The sequence below is a fragment of the Lemur catta genome, chromosome 4, assembly GCF_020740605.2.
Source record: "Lemur catta isolate mLemCat1 chromosome 4, mLemCat1.pri, whole genome shotgun sequence".
Lineage (NCBI taxonomy): Eukaryota > Metazoa > Chordata > Mammalia > Primates > Lemuridae > Lemur > Lemur catta.
The window spans coordinates 116,313,267-116,336,143 of record NC_059131.1 but is presented as its reverse complement, the minus strand read 5'-3'; the positions used below and the strand labels follow the sequence as shown (position 1 = coordinate 116,336,143).

The 22,877-nt window shown below is 35.3% G+C and overlaps 2 protein-coding genes across 24 annotated transcripts in view; both read left to right on the top strand.

Moving 5' to 3' along the window:
* Positions 1-2,915: 2,915 nt before the first annotated feature.
* On the top strand, positions 2,916-18,438 carry LOC123637496 (ankyrin repeat domain-containing protein 26-like). The gene is made up of 7 exons (XM_045550653.1): positions 2,916-3,084; positions 10,573-10,606; positions 10,882-10,954; positions 13,469-13,682; positions 15,026-15,209; positions 15,877-16,014; positions 17,422-18,438. Exons 1-7 carry the CDS (start codon positions 2,954-2,956, stop codon positions 18,436-18,438), a joined length of 1,791 nt encoding a protein of 596 aa, XP_045406609.1. The 5' UTR covers positions 2,916-2,953.
* Positions 18,439-20,012: 1,574 nt separating this feature from the next.
* LOC123637403 (putative coiled-coil domain-containing protein 144C) overlaps positions 20,013-22,877 on the top strand; it is a 29,019-nt gene continuing 26,154 nt past the window's right edge. For all 23 annotated transcript variants that reach the window (XR_006734860.1, XR_006734858.1, XR_006734859.1 and 20 more), the window contains exon 1: positions 20,013-20,224. Coding sequence is in view for 6 of the 23 variants with exons in the window: in XM_045550592.1 (XP_045406548.1) it covers positions 20,088-20,224 (137 nt within the window). In the remaining 17 variants the exon portion in view is untranslated. The remainder of the gene's footprint in view (positions 20,225-22,877) is intronic.

Below are 22,877 nucleotides of genomic sequence, written 5' to 3'. Positions count from 1 at the left end.
ATGTTTTTCCAAATTTTGTTTACTCTTCCATTTTTACAACTTCCTTACATGATAAAGAGGGTGACATCAAATATTGAATTATAAGCAATAGAAATTATGAGTAATTTAAGAGTGATGACCACTGAGTTGTATTCATGTCAAAGGAGTAACCATTGCCAGTGGTTCAGAATTTTCAGTTTTATGTTATCAATCATTAATGCCACAGTTAAAGATTTCTTCTGCCTTGTGGTCTCTAATTGACTTCATCATCTATGTCCAGGGTGAGAATAGGGTCATAAAGTCATCTGTACTGTCTGTTAAGGGACTCATATCTTTAAGAAGGGGTCCTTTGGTGTTAGGGTACAAACAACTTTCTAACTTGTTTTAATGTGGGAAATCATGAAATGTTATTATATTTTTAAATTCACTGTCATTAGGAGACTTTAGACTGTTAGTGGCCTCTGAATGGAGGTTTTTTCCAAGTTCTTGGTGTTAATCAGGAAAAGAATTTTAGGATGGACCATGAAAGTCAAGCAGGAAGCTTTATATTGAATGATTGAAAGCAACAGTGCACTCTCTCAAGAGTAAGAGAGTGGGCAGGCTTTGAAAAGAGCATCTGCATCAGGAGGAAGAGGTTTTTGGTGTTCTGAAGTCTTATTAATCGAGGGGAGGAGTATTTATGAGTAAGGGGCTGACTTTTGCTATGAATTTGGGTAGTAATTCCTAAAATTGGGTTTGCTCTCATTTTAATACTGTATATGGCTGTCTTTGAGCCATCATGGTGATTTCAAGGGTGGAGCAATTGTAAAACTCCAGTAATAATTGGCCTAAGTTCATGTAAAATGAGAGAAATCATAATGACAAGCCAGCTGAAGCTGGTTCTTGCCTATGGTTAACAGCCCCTCTAGTCAGCTCCTGTCTAAGGGTTATTTACTGTAACATCTGCTCCCACTTTGCAAGTCCCCACATGTGATCTCAGCCCTGTCTCTGAAACTTCTCTTCTAACAAGACTATATTAGAACTAGTCTTAAGCAGATTGTCCATCTAGATTCGTGACATTATCATCTTATGGTATATCATTTGAATTAACATTTAAGAAATTCCTTTTCTTTCTAATTGGTGTGTTGATTTTGGATCCTAATAATTAAAAGTGTGACACTCCCCAGTTAGCAATCTTTAGAAAAAGTACTTAAGTGCTACCCTTTCTACTTTCTCTTCATCAATTGCCTGATCCATTCTGATTTTCTACTTATAAAAGTTCATGGGTAAGATGGAGTTATCTAAAGATATAATTGTATATAGAAATAGATTTTATCTGTTATGTAAATGATAGGAGTTCAGAATATTTTTTTCATAATCATTATTCCTTAATCAACCTGTTTCTCCATCTCCAGTCTTCCAAGTGGCCTAAGGACTGGGAAGCTAATTCATTCATATGCCATATCATCTCAACAAGAATAAATGTAAAATAAGTTAATAAAAGTATGTAGTAAGGTCTAGGATTTTTTCACCCCCTAGTGACTTAAAGATGAATTGCATTGATTTGAACAATAAAATGAAAATACAGTGGGAAGGAAGCAGTGACTGAGAAGAGATAAATATGTGTCTAACCTTGAGATTTGCAACAAATATGCCCAGCCAAGTGAATCTGTTTAATGTGCTTTTATGTGTGCAAGATTCATCTATTTGATTCAAACTGTTGGAACTTAAAATTCCATCATAACCACTTTAAATATTATTGACCAGAAACATATATAGTTCCACATAGCTTTTAAAATCGCCACTCTCAAATGTTTGTGAAATCAGAATTTACATTATGTTGCAAATATGGTATAAGATTTGACAAGTATGATTTGATCATATGAGTAGAAAAATCCCCAGCCAAAAATACAGTATTTGACTCCAAAATGGAAAGGTGAGTTCTGTATGTTGAGTTTTAAAGCTACACAAAAATCTAGAGATACTCTTTTTTAAATGTCGATGTAGATGAGGCCTGCCCCCCAATTAAGGCATTTAGTTATTTTGCCAAAGTCAGACAGTTAATTTATCTGACTAGTTTTTGACTAGTTTAATCTCGTAATTTACCTGATTCAGCATGATGCAATTCCACTATCTCTTTTTCTTTTTTTGTCAGAAATTGCTAGGTAATGCCACTTTAGGAGCTTTGAATGAATCATTTAATCTTTCTCGGTTTTACTCCAGTTATCAGTAGGTGAAGGAGCTAAAATAGATAATTACTTTATACTGTACATCCTCCAACTGTAAAATTGTATGGCTACTGAATGTGAAATTTGGGAAGCATCTCATTTTTCAGGACTCCACACCAGCAACTGAGCACTTGCACTCTGCTCCTTGTGTGGTGACAAACTTGGTTCATATACATTTGTGTGTATCTTCGTCTTTTGATATTTCTCTATCCAAATGAAAAAAGAATGATAAATGGCAGCGTCAAAAGATTAACTTGGTGCAGAAAAGGGAAAGCTTTCTCTCTGTTCCTGAAGCCTTACAATATTGCATCCTCTAAATCTGGCCATTTAACGTAAAATCCAGGTGATAAGACAGAAGAAGACGTGATTTATGTCTTTGTCTTTTTCTTTCTGTCTCTGCCAGTCAAATGGGGGTGGAAATTCCTATTATCCAGAGAAGAGTGGATGTGAATAACAGCAAAAAATTAAGAAGGGCCCTTTTAGAAATTTGGGAAAATTCTGTTTCATTCACTCAAACAGAAATGAAGTAGACTTTATAAAAATTTCAATAATACCATAATAATTATAATTATATGGTAATTATGTACAATAATATTCAAGTAAGCACAAAATATTTAATGATTAAAAATATGACAGTTAAGGTGAGTCAAGGGATAAAATCAATGAAAAGAGAAAAAGTTATTTTTATTGATAAGGTAATAACAATTATTCGTACTATCAAGCTTTCATTAAAGGTTGAAGAAAAGGAGAAGCACAAAAGCAATAAAATGGCAGCATCAGAAAACCTATGTGATGGTGCTGGTGATGACAGTGACAATGACGCATTACTTCAAGAAAGAAAGAGTAGAAAAACTGACAGTTGGCAATTTCCTAGGATGGAGAATGAAGTGTGTGATAGGTAAGCCTGTAGCAATATTTAACAGTAGATAATTTTATTGTGCTATACAATTAATTCTAATTGGACTAATATTCATGATTAACAAATTTTATGCTTTCTGTAGGTATATTCAGCCTTGCTCGGTGATCAGAAAAATGTGCATTAATGATGTAACATATTTTCCAATGATACTGGCATTTTATTAAAAGATTAGCAGTGTTGGCAAATGTGAGGAAAATGCATTTTGATACACTGTTGGTAAATAAAATTGACAAATCCTTTTTGAAGTGTAATTTAGTAGCATGTATCAACACTTCAAATATGTCACTCCTTTGGCCTACCAGGAACTTAGGATCTGGGACTAGATGCTGCAGGAAAACATGACTTGTAGAAACACATGTAAACACATACGAGTTAAGGACATTTATTCTATATTGTATATAACATACAAGAAGCCAATATATTCATAAAATAGATAGCCTATGTATGTCAAAGATCTATAATATATGTGTGTTCAGAATATTTATACAAGTGTGTTACGTGCATACATGTATATGCATGTTAAAGATAGTTACTGTAACATCATCATCTCAAAAACTTCGAGGTAGTCTACATACCAATCAAGAAGGAAATAGTTACATTGTCATGTCCATATAATAATGTCATATGCAACCATTTAAACAACAAAGTTAGATCTGTAGTGTACTGATTACTTCACAATTGATGGATATTTAAAGCATATAGTTTGATGACACATCTTAAGCAAATTATGTTAGAATTCTTGTAATATCTGCTGAGGTTCAAAAGGATGCTGCATGCTACACTGCAGCTCTACCTTGTTCCCAACAGAATTGCTAATTATTGATTTGTTGGGGTTTTGTTCTCAATGCATGAGTGCTCACCTGCTGGATCCTCACATTAATCCAGATATTGCCAAGGGATTGCATATCCATATCCCATATAAACATTTTCATATTTTGGGTAAAACTTACTAAAATACATCAAAGGATCTTTAATCTACTAACCAGGTATTGGCCACCTCATTCTGTAGAAAGCCAGATAGTAAATGATTTAGGCTTTGTGAACCACAGGGCCTCTGTTCATTGTAGTCCACAAACTGTGATAGACAGTAAATAAATAGACATGGTGGTGTCCCAATTAAACTTTACTTATGAAAACAGGCAGCGGGCTTGACTTGGCCCCAAGACACTAATTTGCTGACCCCCGTGCCAACACCAAGGTGCTGCTAATGTGGTGAATCTTCTTTGTAAAGATAGCCTGAATTCATGGCATTAACCTTCCTTTTAAATATACGTCAGTATGCATCATACCGTATTTTCTACAGTGACTTTATATGTTACAAACATTCAGTTTAAAAATGAGATTATTTTGTGCATTTACCCCTTTTATTCCTGTCCTTGAATCAGTATTTTAGTATGAGTGATTGCTTTCTATATTTGATGAGTATAAAATATCCTGCAATTGGATGATGTTTCTAAAGGCAAAAATACTACTTTTGAATGTTTTGGTGTTTCTATGGTCTTTTTTATAAGTATGGGCAAAAGTATAACCAAAAATCAGCTTATATGATCTAGAAATGTTCATAGGATCTTGTAATTCTATAATTTTTGTGAATTTATTCTTTAATACCTTGGTCTGGCGTTTTTTAAAATGCCATATGTATACAATTTGGAAACATTTAAAGTGTGAAAATATACTATATAATTATTTTATAGTGATTGAAATATATAGCTAAACAAGAAGAACATTAGAGTGTCCATGATCATGCCACTTAGGTATGATGGCCTTGAAAAAACTGCCTAGTGTCTGCACATGGACTCGAATTCCTTTTCCATTCACTCTTGAACTCATTCCAGCAATTTTCACTCCCACCTCTAGTGCAAAATTGGTTTTCTCAAAGTTCCCACTGATTTTCACTTTAATAAATCTAGATATAATTTCTGAGACCTCATTTTACTCACTCTGTCAGCAATCTTTTCTCCAGTGAAAAACTCTCTCCTCCATAATCCCTTTTACCCTTGACTTTCAGTATATCACTCACTCACCTGGTTTTTCCTCCTTCTTTTCTAGTTCATCCATCTTAGTCTGTTTTGTGTGTTCATCCTCACACCCCACCTTTCGCACATTAAAGTGTCCCAGGGCTCAGTCCTCAGGCTTCTTTCTCATGACTTTTACTACCTTGTGTGTGCTAATGATTTTCTTAATTCCAGACCTATAGACAAAACTGCCTACTTGACCTCCCTCTTTGGTTAGCTATTAGGTATCACAGCTTACGAGGTCCAAAATTGAGCTATTGATGTTCTTTCTTATACCTCACCCTCATCATGGAGTCTTTCCTACTGGAGTTAATGGGAACCCTTTCAGTTAGTCTGGCAAAAACCTTGGGGTAATCCTTGACATCTCTCTCTCTCTCATTCTCTCTTTTTTTCTCCCTCTCTGTCTCTGACATCTCATACCAAATCTGTCAGCAAATCTTGTCAGGTCTTCCTTCAAAATAGATGCAGAAACCATTCACAGATTGGTGAAGCCACCACCAATGTCTAAGCCACCACCATCTGCTGTCTAGATGAGTGTAACGCACTCCTAAATGGTCTTTTTTTTCTAGTCCTCTTTCCATCAATGCTTAACCCAGTGCTCATATTAAAACAAGTCAGAGGATGTCATTCCTCTGCTCAGAACATCCCAATTGCCTCCCATTTCAGTCAGAGTATATGTCACCATTCTTCTTAATACCTAAAAGGAAGCACATGATCTGATCTTTAGTCCCTCTGCCTTAATTTTCCATTTTTTTAAATCCCTTTAGCTCTGCTACTGCGTCATTGAACTTCTCACTATTCCTTAAACTCTACAGGCACACCTCTGTACTTGGCAGTTCTGTCTATTTTAAATGGTTTTCCTCAGAAATCTTTCTGGCCTCCTTTTGTCTATTTCTTCAGTTCTTTCCTTAACAACTGTTTTCTCAGCAAGGCTTTTTCTAGACATGCTAACATTTCCACCATGCCTCTTCTCCGACACATAAACATTTCATTATCCTGCTTTACCTTTTCTCCTCTAACATATGATGCAGTTTGCCCAGCTTTTCTGTTTACTGTCATTGTGTGTTTCCTTCACTCTCATGATAGGACTTTTGCATGTTCACTGCCATACCCCTGTGTCTGGAAAACAGCCTAGCATGTAATGTCATAAGGATCTACTCCATACACTTGTATTAACTGAGTGTATGGAGTTTACCCTGTGGGTATTGTTTTAATCATTAGACTAAATCTCATTTAAAAGTGTGACATGGGTTCATTGTGACAACTTTACCTAGCGGTTATGCATTTTTGAATTCTTACGTACACTTTAATAAGCTATATTCTGTATATTTATTTGTTTTCATTTAGGGAGAAAAGCCCAATAATGTGTTTACTCAGTATTTACTCTTTTACTGTAATGATGATTGTTTTACATATGGTAAGACAGATCAAAGGAATTGCAAACTTCATTTGTGTTTATTAAGAAAAGTAAAATATAAGTGAGGTAATTTTAATGGACTTAACAATTCTTTCCAAAGAATGGTGAGCCTTCAATATCTGAAATAAGAAGATGAAGTTGGAATTTATTGCTTTCTCTAGTAAGAGAGCTATGCTGGTGAGGCAGTTTCTTCCGACAGAGCAGTTGCTGATCTTACACAGGGTTTTGGGAAGAGTGGCATTGAAGGACTGGCAGCCTTTCAGAGGAATACGTGGGTTGACATCATCTGTACTAGCATGGTTATTTGAGTGACACAGTGGTTGAGTGCTGGGCACTCCCAGGCATGTTTATTGGAATGAGTTTGTGTCTGACTGGCTGTCTCTCAGAAGCAAGTGGCTGATACTGATTGGTGAATGAGGCCAGTGGTCACTGATGGATTGACTAGATTTAAAACTACTTGGGGGTGGCTATTTGTTACCATGGCTACAGATCAGTCATTTTCTAAGTGTGAGGACCAGACATTTTGTGTTGAAATCAGCCTTCTATCAACTATGTTCAAAATGAAAACTATTTGTTATTCTAGAATCGTAAACTTATTTTGCAGTTTGAGTCAAGAGCAGTTGTTTGATAATTGCTCTCAGGAAGATTTCTCCCCAACCCCCTTTTCTTTCTGGCCTGCTTAGTCTTAAACAGAACAGTTATCTACATGATTCATTTTATAGCTGTTACTTTTGTTTTTGTTTTTGATATATTTAAAGGCTCATGCTCAACTCCTAACATAATCTCCTGTGGGAAATTTTGGTTTCTTTGTAAATTCATATACGTATATGATAGTGATTTTCTTACACATGTGTTTATTCCACAAAAAAGTAAATACACTTTTCTGTTGGTATATCTTACTATTTACATTAGAATTAGCTAGGCTAAAAGTATATAAAAGTCAAAAAATTATTTTATTTTCAAACAAAATTATAATTCATCACAATATTACCATTTATAAATCCTATATAGAATGATATATAGGTATTCTAAAAGTAAGGATTTCCCCTAAGATATTTGCCGATTTCTTACATTCATGTTATGTGTGCTTCATGCTATTTTATAACTTTTGAAGTGAAACATTGTCATATTTAAACAGAAAACCAAAAATATAGCACAAATCTAATTATTGCTCCTATGCCTAAGAATCATTTCTTGTAGGCAGTGAGCTCCCAGCTTTCAGTGTAGGATTCAAGGTCAGCGTAGCGTTCACCTCTCAGCATTTGCTTCTATGTATTTTACACTTTTCCTTTCAAGTTCCTAAGAAACACCTAGACACCCTGTGCCTCATCTTGGTACTCACATTCTTTCCTTAAGTTGGTTGGCTTTCTCCTACTTTTTGCCTGGTGAGCTTCTTTTATGTATTTTGTCTGTTCTGTGAAGCCTTCCCTGGGCTCATGTAGAACTTTTCAAAAAGATTCAGTCTTGTGTATCACATTGTATCATAATTGCATTTGACCTTTTTTTTTGAAGCAAGGAATATGTATTTCTTTGCATATTGTTGGTGCTTCATAATATTTTTTTAAATTAATAAGTGAATTGAAATGGAGAAGATGTAGAAGTTTATAAAAAATTCCCTTTTATATATTGTCAATAGAATTATTAGAAAACATTATCTCTTTTATGTGTTTGTTTTAAAGTACTGGTCCTGCATTGCATATAAGGGAAGTAAAGAAAAATGAAAATGAAAAACAGACCTCAAACAAATCTGTGATGAGCAGTGTATGCGCAGGCCAGTTTAGTACCTGGAGGTGTGAATGATGACAGCGCCTGAAGTGAAATAGAATGAAGGAACATAAAATCTATAAGTCCTTTATGTCCTTGTAAAAGAATGTCAGCAGTGATTACTTTTACTGGAAATAGAATAGTGTTGTCTGCCAAAACTAGAGAATGCTCAACTGTATCCATGCTGTGAAATGATTGATTAAGATGAGGACAAGTGAACTTGGACAAGGAGTAGAGCAGTAGTTTCTTTTTTTTTTTTTTTGTATTTTAAGCTAAGTATTATTATTTTTCATTTCAAAATATTAAGAGAGTACAAATGTTTTCGTTACATGGGTGGGTTTTGTAAAACTTGAGTCAGGGCTGTGAGTGTGCCCGTATCCTCTGAGCAGTGTTCAGTATACCCTTCAGGGCGGTCTGTGCCCCTTTCCCTATTTCCCCCTGCTTGATTTCCAATGACTTTTAGTTCCCTGTGTGTCTGTGTGTGCCCCTTAGTTAGTTGTAATTTATTATAGAGTGGATGGAACTAGAGACCATTGTCCTAAGTGAAGTAGCTCAAGAAAGGAGCAGTTTCAATAAATGGTTACCATGGAACCCTGACTGTAGTGGACAGCATGGACAGCTCTTGAGTGACATTTTCCTGGGAAAGGCAATGGAGAAATGGGTAATAACTGAAGAAGAATGTGGGATTCAAGGGAGTTTTATTTCTTTGTTTTAAATTAGAAGCTTTTAGAGAATATATTTGTATGCTGTTGGGAATGACCAAGTAGAGAAGGAAATTTAATTTTGTTTACATGTCTGAGCACTAGAAACCTTCATACATTACGTTTTAAGCATTTGTAGTAAACTAATTGTCCTTAGAAGTTCTATTCATGTATGATTTTATAGTAGGATGTTATTTCTTCAGAACTGGTTCAGAAATGAAATTTTCTAATTGAATTAGAGATGCCAATGATGACTTAAAAATTAAACTGTAATAGATAGGATTTTTAAAAAGTGTAGTAAAAACACACAGACACTTAAGGCATATTTATTACAGTTTAAACATTCCTTTTTGACCATGTATATATTACAGTACCTTTGCCAGTAGCATAATAAATACCTACGATTTGGTAAGGTGCTCTAAAGTATCAGGTATATGTGTCAACTTTATAATTATTTAGATTGTGGGGAGGGCTTTCTTCATGTACAATAAAAAAGCAAACTATTATGATCTACCACAGATTATTACTTCTGGATTATAAAGTTCTAAAGTATAAAATAAAGTTTCATTGTACCAACAATGTCATTCACATGTATTACATGCTGAATAAGTATTTGTTGAATGCATGAATGAACAGTTGAATAGATAAATGAATGCTTGCTGATGACGTTCTGTAGAAAAAATAAATGTTTAGTTTATTAAAATAGGTTTCCAAAATTGGTTGAGTATAAAACCTTTTAAGAAAACATTTGTAAGGTTTAGAAATTATTATGTATGATTTTGGAAAGAAATGGAATGATAATATTGTTTCCTCTGCTATCATCTCACTTAAAACACTTAAAAATAAATGTTACTTTCACATCACATGGGGAAACCCATGCTTTGGAGTCAGAAACCTGGGTTTGAATGCTGGGTCTGCTACGGACAAGCTTTATGGGCTTGAGCAAGTTCTGTGGCCTTTCTGTGCTTAGCTTCTTCCTTTATAAAATACCTAATGTGTCACCTACCTCACAGGATTATGGTGAGGACAAAAATGAGTTTACCACATGCACAGTGCTTAAAAATAATGCATAGTATCTGCATAATAAGTTCGGAATGAGCTAGCTAATACCATCATGAGAAAAACGTTTCCCTCATATAAGGACATAAGTATGATTTCCCAAATAGGTTTCAGTGCCAGTAAAAGCTTGTTTTTAGTGAAAAGGAGAATAATCACAATAAAAATACCCTGATAGATTTCTTTCTATCAAATAATGTAGCTAAGATGTGTTTCCTTTTGTTTTGAATGTCAGAAAGCTTGATCTAAATTTAATTCTTTGTTATGATATTATTAATATATTTTCTGTATCTCTTCATATTACTTTCTATCATTTAAACTTCCTTGTAAAAATTATTATATTTTATATTGCCTGTAAATATAATTACCTGTAACATTTTGAAGAGGAGAAATAAATTTACATATGAATTTTATCATATAAAAATTAGACATTTATATATACAAAAGTTTTAGCTATTCTTTGTATTTCATATATTTATTGTTTCTCTGAAAGAAATTGTTTGTGTTTTTCCAGGCCTGCAAAGAAAACACCTAATGAAAAGAACAAGGTATTTAAAAATAAATTATCAAAAATATTGTTAGAATATGTATTATACAACATAAAATAAGAAAATAGTGGACATTTTGTTGTAAAGTCATTTGCTTTGAAAAAGTGGTAAGAAGCAGTAATCATCGATAAAGGTATCCTTCGAACAAAAATCCCTTTCTTTTAGAAGAACCTATGATTTTATTCATATAAAAGTTGGATAACTAGCACTTCTGTACATTTTTTTATGCTATGAGTATTTGGAGACATATTGAAGCAGTGTTATTTATTTTGTAGGTGAAAGAACAAATACAGTCTATGAGTGACCATGATGACTTAACTTGGTCATCTGCAACAGCCCCAGAGGATTGTGAGTTGCCTTCCTCTTACTATCAGCATTTTATCTTGCTTGTTGAACAGCTTGGAATGTATTGTAAAGGTAGAACCATTGTATAAATGTAAGACCTTCTTACGTATCCTAAGTAACATATATGTACCCATTGCTTAGCACGGCACCATACAGCACTGATGTGCTATAGTCACGAGTTCATCCCAGAAATATACTTTATGTTAATGTACAATTAGAACTAATGTATATTGTGCACTGTCAGCTGAAGAGTTATGATAATTCCACTGTGTTTTTCTCTGTGTGAATGGCATGCCCGGTCTTTTTGTTGACTCTGCTTCTCCTCCTACCTATAGCCAAGGGCAGGTTGCCATTAACTCCCACCTAGAATATTGGAATACACTTAAAACTGTTTTCCCTTCTACCCTAGCTGCCCAAACTGTGGTCTACTCTTCAACCATAATTATATATTTTGAAAACTCCAGATCTCATCATGGTCCTCCCTTGCTTAAAACGCAGCTATCACCTTTCATTGCTATAAGGTTAAAGATCTCAATTCTCCAGCATTATACTGCATAATTTTCTACCCTTCTTTCTCTCTGTGTTCCAGCCACCATCTTAGATGCTTGTCGCTCTAATCAATGGCTTTCATGAAGCATAATTAATATATGATAAAGACATAGATAAAATATACATTTTGATAATTTTGGACACATATGGAGACATTAAACCATCACCACTGTCAAGATAGTTAACATCCATCACTCACAAAAGTCTCCTCATGCCCCTTTATATTCCTTTATTAAGAAACTACTCAATTGTTTTCCAAAGTATTTGTACAGTTTTTCATTGCCATCAGCAGTATCTGACAGTTCCGGTTGCGCTGTATTGCCACAAACACCATGTTGTGCCATTTTTTAGAATTTTTAAATTTTAGGCATTCTGGTGGGTGTGTATTGTGCATATCATAATGGTTTCAATATACATTATCCTAATAACTAATAACCTTGAGCATCTTCCCATATGCTTACTTGCCATCTGTATGACTTCTTTGTGAACTATCTTTTTGGAGGTTTTTTAAAATATATTTTGGATACTTTTACTTTATTAACAATGTTTTTGTTTTTTTTTTTCTGCAAGGACTTTGTCCCAGTTTGTGGTTTAACTTTTCTTTCTGTTGGTAGTATCTTATAAAGAGAAAAAGTTTATAGTTTTAATGAAGTCCAATTTATCTATTTGTTCAATTATGGATTTTGATTTTCATAGCATGTCTAAAATGTCTTTGCCCAGCATAAGATCACAAAGACTTTCTACTGTGCTTTCTTCTGGAAGTTTTCTAGTTTTAGGGCTTATATTAATATTTGGATCTATGGTTCCATTTTGAGTTCATTTTTGGTTATTGATATTCAATTGTTCTGGCACCAGACGGTATCTTTCCAATTATATAATGGAATTTAATTATTTCAGTGATATTGTATAGTTTTCAGTGTATAGGTTTTCTTGATTTTACCAGTTTTATCTGTATTTCATTGTTTGATGAAGTTGTAAATATTTTTAAAATTTTAATTTGCTTGTTTTTTGCTAGTATGATTTTTTTCCCAGCCTGGCTCATGGGAATGGCCACTCTTCCTGGCTCTGTGTGAACACCAGGCATGGTTTCCTCTATTTCTTTTAGCTTTTCCCCACCCCCCACCCTTGGTTTAGGTAGTTTCCTAGCACACATGCACTGTTCGTTACTCTACTAAATACCCGACAGGGGATCTCTGCAGGTCTCCAGGTTTCTTTCCCTGTGCTATTCTCTCCTATCCAGTGTTCTGTCCTGTGATCTCTCTCTGCCTTGGTTTTACCAGACTCTCAGCTTCATCACCTCAACTCGGGGAGTCTGGGAGACTCTACCTGAGGTTTTTCCTCCCTCAGTCATGGCCTGGAACGTCTGTCAAGGCAGAGAGCTGAGGCATTCATAAGGCTTAGCTCACTTGTTTCCTTTCTTTCGGGGATCATGGTCTCCATTGCTTGAAGTCCACTGTCCTGAAAATCGTTGTTTAATGTGCCTTGTCTATTTTGTTCTGGTTGTTTCAGGTAAGAAGGTCAATCAGCACCTGTTCCTCCAACTTGGCTGGAAGCAGATTGCAGTGGAGCTTCAGCCCAGGCTGTAGAGTGGCTGGAATGTTTTCCTTCTCCCTTTGCTCAACTGCTTCCTTTCATCTTCTGTTTTTCAGTGTTGCCATCCCTTCCTCAGAGACAGTTCGCTGGGCTCAGTGTAGATCAGTTTTTCTTAAGTGCTCATAGAACTCTCTTTACTTATAGCATCTATCTGAATTTATAATTGTCTTTGTTCCTGATCACACTTAAAGTATTTAAATAAGAACAGAGGTCTTATCTGTTTTATCTTCAGAGCTGGGTGTAAGGTCCTCCACATTGCAGGCCCTCGCTATATATTTGTTCATTGTATGAATGAGTGACTGTTAAATGTGCAGTCCTTTATATCCCAAAAGTACTCATGTATTTTATATCTTTATTGTTTTCTCCCTAATACAGATTTTGTTATCCTATTGAAAATGCAAGATGCCATTCTTTCCCAGCAAAGATTAGTAGAACTTAAAGGCAATGAGTGTGAAAGACTCACAATAAAAATTGGAAAAATGGAAAACGAGGTTAGCATTCTGCAAGATGAGCTCTATGAAGCCAAAAAAATAATGTCACAGTTAAATTATGAAAAAGCCGTATGGGAATGTGAACTCTCTACTTTGAGGTATGACATCCTAGTTTTAAAGAAATGTTTGCATGTACTGTTTACTTCACACTAAAGATCTACAGGAGAATTTGAGTAATTGCTACTTCCATTCTGGGGTTTAACAGGGGTAAAATCTGTGATGTTGTAGAGTGTGAAATTCTTCAAAGTAAGACAGTAAGTTATAAACTGTGAATATGTCTACTAATAAACAAATGCATATTCTTTTACTTCTTAATGCTAATGGCTACATAGAAGTCTAAAATTTGGAAATCTCATTATTCCAGAAATTATGTTTTGAATTTTAAAATTTTCTGTATTATAATCAATGCTACAAGGAACAGCTTTGATATAAATATTTTCCTACATTTCTAACTATTTACTTTGAATAATTTCTTCAATGTAGAATTTTTGGTGAAAGTATAGGAACTTTTAAAGAAAGATCTTTGATCAATATTGATATTTTTTTCTCAAGAAACTTCATATTAATTTACAATTGAACAGAATGTGAAATGGCCATTTTTCTCAACCCAGAATGAATTTTAAAAATTTTATATGCTTTTATTCTGAATATGCATGGAACAAAAAGTAACATGGAACATAATTACGGATTTGTTTCTTCAACATCACTCTCTCATACAGAGATAAAGTTAATTCAGAGTTCTATGTTAAAATACATATTATCCTATGTTATTTAATTAAATATTAGATCTTCTCTTGTTCCAAAGCAGATTTTAAAATTTTTTATGAAATATAAAATAATGAGCAAGATACACTGAACATGTTACCAAACAAAGAAATGCAAAAGGTGTGGGGTAATAGATACTGGACTCCTTAGGCTGTTCCTGGATCATGGTAATCTGTAGATACATGTTCTGTGAAAGACATGGGAAGGTGCTCTCCTACACGGTAAATTATTGTTAGGGATACCTGCAATATGTCATGAAGTTGACAATTTATTTCTACTGAATGTCTAAGCTTGTTTATAAACAGCGACTTTTTAAAACTTAGTTAACTTGAAATGATCTGCCCTAATTGAGGGGTAATTATGACTGTGTGAAAACAAGGAAACTTTCAACTTGTATCTTTAGTGGATCATTGCCAGTATTCTTTTCCATAATATTTACCAGAGGTACTAGTAACACAAACTTATCAGTTAGCAGATAGTTCTTTCATCAGTACTCTTTATATCCTTTGGAAGAGACTGAAATGAGAAATTAAAAACCTGAGAAGTAGGAAAAATATTCAAGAGCATGGAAATTTTATTAGGATAATAGACCAACATATGAAGAGACAGATCATAAAGTGGACTTTGTATTTTCTACAAAAAACTAATTTTAAAAGATAAGTGTATTTAATTGCAGATGTACCTTAAAAGAAGAAGGAGAGAAGAGAAGAAATGCTGATCTGTTATATGAAAACACTCGAGAAGAGATAAGAAAAAAGGAAGAGGAATGCAGGAAAGAAGTTGAAATGAAACAACAAGCTGAAGAGTCTGTCAAAACACTGAATGCAGAAATGAATATATTAAGAAACTATTTGTCTGAGGTAAATTGATCTTCGGTAAAACTTTCTATTTTTTTTATATTTCAGCTTATTATGTGAGTATAAAAGTCCAGGTTATATATATTGCCATGTCCCGCCCATCAACCCCCCCCCCCCCGCCCTCGAGTCAGAACTTCAACCATGTCCTTTCCCCAGATTAACTTTATGTCAACAATATTGCTTACATCAATTTGGTAAAATATATGTTATGTAGGATTAAAACACAAGAAAAATGTTATCTTAAAAATGAATTATGGCATTTTTAGCTAAAATTCCTTATTATAAATATTGGCATCTGATAAGTGTTCAGTATATGCATTCTGCATGGAGCAATGAAGGGAAAGTTGAGTTTAATCACTAATAAAAATGTTAATTTCGGCATTTTTATATTACAGTAAGGTCTATAGCTTTGAAACTCTAATGAAACTAGTTTAATGTTCTGTAAATTTTTTTTCACAGTACTATATATGTGTGTATTTAAAATTGTTGTTCTTTGATGAATTTAGCTGTCATTTATTCAATTAAAATTGGAGTAATTCTTGAGACAAAAAAGTCCTTGTCTTCCATAAGCTCTTGCTTTTCACAGCTTTGTTAAAGGTTATACTCTTAATTAACTTTTTGGACTTTTTTCCCTGATGCTATTAGACCAAAAACTTTACTATATCTCTAGCTTGCAGAAAAGTACAACGAGAGTCAGAGGCAGCTATATGGAGAGCGGAATGCCAGACAATTACAAGGTTGGATTCTGGCCAATCAACTTTACACACAAACTGAAACAGAAATGACTCTGAGGGAAATGGAATCTCAGGTATTTTCTTTAGTCATTTTCACATACGTGTTTGTGTGTGCTTGTATGTGTATATATTAATATGTAAAACACAAACTATATGCATCTTGGAAAGTATAAAGTATTTTAAGCTGCGTGTCTGTGTATTTATACATGTATGGCAGTGATGGTGGTGGCATTTTTGGCCCATTGGATAAAATATTGTTCTCAATTCAGTTACATTTCTCTGCCATAGTCCAGTAGTTATAGTCACAATGGCCTCATCCAAATCAGCGGCTTTTAATGTTTTCTGTAGGAATTGATGGTATTTTCATAATCTCAAATCCCTTGCCACTAAGAATAGATGTTCTAGTTTTGGGAAGTGATTCCATTCCCTTGATATATTAATGGAGAGGTTAGTTTATTACTTGCACTGATGGTTAAGGAGGAAAAGGACAGCCAGTTCAGAGACCATATTTGGAATGCCATGCTCCTCACTGTGGAGAGGAGTTACAATTTGCTCCAAGTAGTGTCTTATTTCAGTACAAAGAGGTTTTGCAAACAATAGTATGCCATAACATAGACTTAGTGAGAATTTTTTGATAAGTGTTTTGTTCCTAGTAAAATGATTGAGTGCATTTTCCCCTGTTCACACTGATTACGGTTTCAAACATTGTAACCAGGAGAAAATAAGAGCCATTGTGATGGCAATTCATGATTTTCTTAAGAAGAGCTCAATCAATGTTATCTTAGTTATGGCTGGTGTTTTGAAATGAAAGGCTTCCTTTGTGTTTATATGCTTACACAAGAGAAGTAACTGTGATTTGGTAGAGGTAGAATCAGAAGACCTGGGGGAAATTCCACAGCTTGCCTACATTGTTAACCTCTCCTTTTCAGAACTGTGATAACTAAATGAGTTTGTTGATGTATGTAGAAATGGTGTAGGACAAAGCCTAGATACATCATTTGTCCACCAATGTACCATACACACTGACTACAAATAGCTAGGAAGGTAGAATATCTATAAGGAAATTTTATCTGTCCAAATATATGCAAAGCTAAGTCTCTTCCTATGGGTAACGCAGAGGTTAGCTGTTACAGTGTAAACCCAATTTTTTAATGTAGTCAAATCTATAAATCTTTCTTCTTATGCCTTTGATTTTGTTGTAATTCAGGGAAAGGCTTTTCCAATTCTGAGATTCTTAAAAATTCTCTAATGGTTTCCTTTTTCCTTTCATGGATTCATTTTCCAGAAATGAATGTTTGATGTTTTGAGAATTTATGCTCTATTATACAGTGTGAGGTTTTGATCCATCTTCTATTTCCAGTTGGATATCCTCTTATTGCATCATTTTCAATGTATAAATGGATAGGTTCTCCTTTATTTTAAGAAGAAATCATATGTCATTTCATTGAGTGCTAACTAAAAGTTCCCTTTGTTGTACTTAGATTTGTCAGAGTTATGAAAAAGAACGATTTCTTATGTGTACAAATGACATGTTGCATGAAGAAATAGCCATGCTACAAATGGAAATAGCCACAATAAAATATCAGAATGAGGAAAAAGAAAATAAGTATATCAACCACATTAAAATTGTGGACGAAGTGAATGAGAACCTTCAAATGACCATGAAAAAGAATGTGGAAAAGTTAACAGACACAGTATCTCAGTATAGTGACCAGCTTAATGCTCTGGCATGTGAGAATGCCTTGCTAAATGCTCAACTACAAAATGAAAAAGAGAGCAAGGAACAACTGCAAGCAGAACTTGAATCCTGCAGTTCTAGACTGACTGCTGCAATACATGATCAATACGTTGATCAAATTCTGATGTCAGGAAGAGACGTCGAAATGTCTTTCCAGAGAGCAGGACATGAGTGGTTTTGCTTACGGAATGAAATAAATGTACCTGTGTCTGATCTCAAAGAAAACCATGAGATTTTTGGTCAAAACTGTTCTAAGGCTCAAAGTCAAATCGGTAGCCTGGAAGATGAGCTCCATAGCACAAGAAATGTTCTGAGAAATAAGACTCTGTCTTTGAAATGTGTCCAAAGACACCTCTACCAAACAGAATGTCAAATGGAAAAGATCAATCAAATGTATGAAAATGAACAATATCACGTGAAGAAATACATTGGACAACAGGAATATCTAGAGAAGAGAATATCTGAACTAGAAAGAGGAAATATGTTGCTTCGAGAGCAACTGGTGTACGCTCACAGCAGAGCAGAGCATAAAGAGGAGACACTGATGAATATGCGAGAGCAATTTCAAGATACTGTGAAAAACCTTCTAGCTGAGAACGGAAAGCAAACCCGTCTGCTAGAAGATAGAAGTAAGCAGTTAATCGGTGAATGCAATCAGTTGAAAGAAAGGCTGTATCAAAATGAAAAAGGGAAACCAGGAGAAGTAAGTATCAAGAAACATAAATCTTTTTCAAAGTTCCTGAAAGAAAATTTAAAGTAATCTTTGTTTGTGACCATATGTTGAATCTAGTTGAATATAAACATATCTAGATGATAAATGTATTTGCAATATCAGGCTAGAAACATACCTTGTTTCCAGCTAATAAAAGTTATACATAAAAAATACTTTTTTAAATTTATATTTTATTTCAGGATATTATGAGGGTACACACGTTTTGGTTACATTTTATGTCTTTGCCTCACCCAGGCAGGGTTTAGAAGCACGCTCTTCCCCTCTACCATGCTCACCATGTCCATTAGTTGTGAGTTTATGCCCTCCCCAAACCCCTAATTCCTGGAGAATATTACTACCGTGTGAGCGCCATAGTGTTGATCAGTCAGTGCCAATTTGATGGTGAGTACATGTGGAGGCTATTCCTCTGATCCTGTGATACCTTATTGTGGATAATGGGCTCAAGCTCAATCCAGGAAAAGTATAAGTGGTGCTAGACCACTGTCATTTCTTATTGTCATACACAATTGTGTAATATTCTTTGTATACATATACCAAATTTTAGTAATCCAGTCATGAATTGACGGGCACTTAGGTTGGAACAGAACATGGTAGACCGTGGTCAGGTTCAACAGTAGAAGCAGGAAATTCAAGAAACAGCCACACAGTTTATTGCAGAAAAATTAAGAGAAGTCAACCTATTTTTACAGGTTAGTTAAGTGTGAACTGCACTTGCATTCATTTCCCTGCAGATTATATTGTCATATGTACATTGTGTGTGTTTTTTCTACTACACTTTTAGCAATTGGTTTTGTAGATTTCTAGAATGAGGGTGGCGTTTGTTTCTCCCTTTAACTTTTTCAGTTTCTATCATCATTACAACTAAATCGATCTTTGAGAGTAGTGATGCACCTTAGAGAATCATTCGTATATTTAGGCCAGTTAGCATGCAGTTAGCATAAAACAATAGTCCTAGGAAAAGAAAAAAAAAATGGGATTTAGAAATTCTACCATACTCTTGAATTGTACTTGTGTTACAATGTTCAGTTTTTAAAATTGTAAATTATTTCTATTCTTTAGATTATTAGATTCCTTGAGTACTAATTTATGAATGATTCAATTTTTTAAAACCCAAATTGAATGATCGATTTAGTTGATAATTGCTGATAAATATTTTAAACCTCATCTTCTTTTGTCATGTATTTAAAATTGCTCTCTGAGGATGGGTGTGGTGGCTTATGCCTGCCAGCACTTTGGGTGGTGGAGATGGGAGTATCACTTGAGAACAGGAGTTCGACACCAACCTTGGCATCATAATGAGACCCCGTCTCTCCAAAAATAATAAAATGTGCCAGGCATGGTGGTGCACACCTGCAGTCCCAGCTAGTCGGGATGTAGAGGCAGGAGGATCGCTTGGGCCCAAGAATTGGAGGCTGCCGTGAACTGCGACTGGGCCACTGCACTCCAGCCTGTGTGACAGGGAGATACTTTCTCTAAAAACTAAGATAAAGCAAAATCAAATAAAATCACCGTCTGATTCAAAAGTGAAGGAAACAAATATGCAAGAATTGTTTAGGTTGTCACTGCTAAAAATGTATCCTTTTAATTTGTTTCAGGCACAAGCAGCATCAGAAGAATACAGACGACAGTTGAGAGAGAATCATCTGGCTGCAGTAAGCAGTCAGAGGGAATTCAGAATGAATAATCTTGAATCCCAAATCTCCAATATGACAACTGCTCCAGAAGATTTTCATTGTATTGAACTGGAAAAATATAAACACTTCTATCAATTAGAGTTAGAAGACAGAAAATACTTGCCAAAGAAACTAAAAATGTAAGTCAAAATATGGAATGGAAAATAAGTTAAGATCATTAATTTGCCTTGAAAGCACGCCTTTTACTAAGACAGGTTCATGAGATTAGTGGGAAGTGAAAGCTAGCTAGATAATATAATTTTGGAAAATTATATTAATAAATAAACTTGCCTTTAAAATGGGAGTGCAGAACAGTTTACATCTCTCCCTCTTTTCTTGTTTTATCTGGCTTTGTTTCTCCTTAATAGTCTCACGTAGTTAACCTGACCTGATAGTCCTTGAGCTAAGTATTTTGGAAGCTTTATGATTTAGAGAGGGATACTGTCATAAAACTGCTTGTCACCATCCCCCTAAATGAAAATATTAATGAGTTTGACTCCTTTTTGGAAGACTACAGCCCGAACCAAATAGCCAAGTACTGCAACTACTTTTGGTGCATTCTGGCACTCAGCAAATTATCTTGTTTATATTGGTTTACCAAAAATAATAATTTCTACATTTTCTTTTTTTTTATTTATTCAGGATGTTATGGGGGTACAAACATTTTGGTTACTGAAAGGGTGAATGAATGACCTAAAGGACACATTTCACACACAGGTTATGTGAGAGCAATGTGGCTGGTTTATTCACCCGGGTGTGGGTGGGCTGAGTCAGAAGTGTCAACACAGAAGGGAGTTCAATCAGGTTTTTTATAAACCGGGATAGCCGACCCCCTCCCACCAGCTGTGTTCAGTTCTTTGTTTCTGGGCCACACTGGCAGGTGGAGAATTGCTTCCTGCTATGGGCAGCAGAGGACAGTGGGCACAACAGTTGTTTGTAGTACATTTTTCTTAAAATGACCAAGTCCTATGGCCCCTTTCCCCAGTCGCATCCATCCTTCTGTTCTGGCATAGTCCTCATCAGGAGACCTAGGGAGGGATAGCCTTGGTCTCCATCAGGGAGGGAGCGGGAAGGAATGCTGGCTGCAGCTGTCTGATCTACAAAGTCCGGGGTCTCCCCAGACTGCTGTGGCTATTGTTTTATGAGCCTAAGCTTTGCATTAACCACATTCTGTCCTATACATCCTTTTTGGGTTTCTACCTGTAATAAACCTAACGGTTGCATACAATGCTGTTTGCCCTGCCCAAGCTTGGGCTACAAGCATGTCCCTTTCCCATACAGTGTGCTCTGCTTCCATTAGTTGTGGGTTTACCCTCTACCCTTCCCCCGACCAGCACCCACTCAGTATTACTACCATGTGAACACCATAGTGTTGGTCAGTTAGTACCAATTTGATGGCGAGTACATGTGGTGCATGTTTTCAACCCTTGTGATACCTCACATCAAAGGACGGGCTCAATCTCTGTCCAGGATAATATAAGAGGTGCAAGGCTCTTTCAGACATCAGCCTAGGCAAAAAATTTATGAAGAGGAACCCCAAAGCAATCACAGCATCAACAAAAATAAACAAATGGGACCTGATCAAATTAAAAAAACTTTTGCACAGCCAAGGAAACTATCATTAGCGTGAATAGACAACCTGCAGAATGGGAGAAAATATTTGCTTTCTACACATCTGATAAAGGGCTGATAATAAGAATCTATATAGAACTTAAGAAAACAACAACAAACAATCAACCCCATCAATACATGGGCAAAGGACAGGAACAGAAACTTTTCAAAAGAAGACAGAATAATGGCCAGCAAATATAAAAAAGTGCTCAATATTTCTACTCATTAGGCAAATGCAACTCAAAACTACAACGAGATATCACCTAACTCCAGTGAGAATGGCCCTTATCAAAAAGTTCCAAAACAACAAATGCTGGCCTGGATACGGAGAGATAGGAACACTTTTTACACTGCTGGTGGGACTGCCAATTAGCACAACCCCTGTGGAAAGTAATTTGGAGATACCTCAAAGAGCTAAAAGTAGAAATACCATTTGAGCCAGTAATCCCACTACTGGGCATCTAAACAAAGGAAAAAAAGATGTTCTAGGGCCAGGCATGGTGGCTTCCACCTGTAATGCTAGGACTCTGGGAGACCAGGGCAGGTGGATCATTTGAGCTCAGAAGTTCGAGACTGAGCAATAGCCTGAGCGAGAGCAAGACCCTGTCTCTACTAAAAACACAAAGAAATTATCTGGACAACTAAACATAGACAGAAAAAATTAGCCAGACATGGTGGCACATGCCTGTTGTCCCAGCTATTCAGGAGGCTGAGGCAGAAGGATTGCTTCAGCCCAAGAGTTTGAGGTTGCTGCGAGCTAGGCTGATGCCATGGCACTCTAGCCTGGGCAACAGAGTGAGACTTTGTCTCAGAAAACAAACAAACAAACAAAAAGACATTCTTTCATAAAGACATCTGCACTCCAATGTTTATAGCAGCACAATTCACAATTGCAAAGATGTGGAAATAACCCAAATGCACATCAATACATGAGTGGATTAGTAAAATTTCAGATATGTAACTATGGAATACTACTAATCTACCTTTTTATAGGGATAATCATTTTGTTGTGTGTATTTAAGGAGTATAAAATGATGTTTTGATATGTTTGTACATAGTGAAATAGCCATTATATTGCACCAAACTGATAAATTCACATTGTTCATTTTCACTTACTATTCCTTTCAATACAAGTGTTTCTTATGGCATCCACAAGAATCTTATAAATAGAGCCATTGCAGA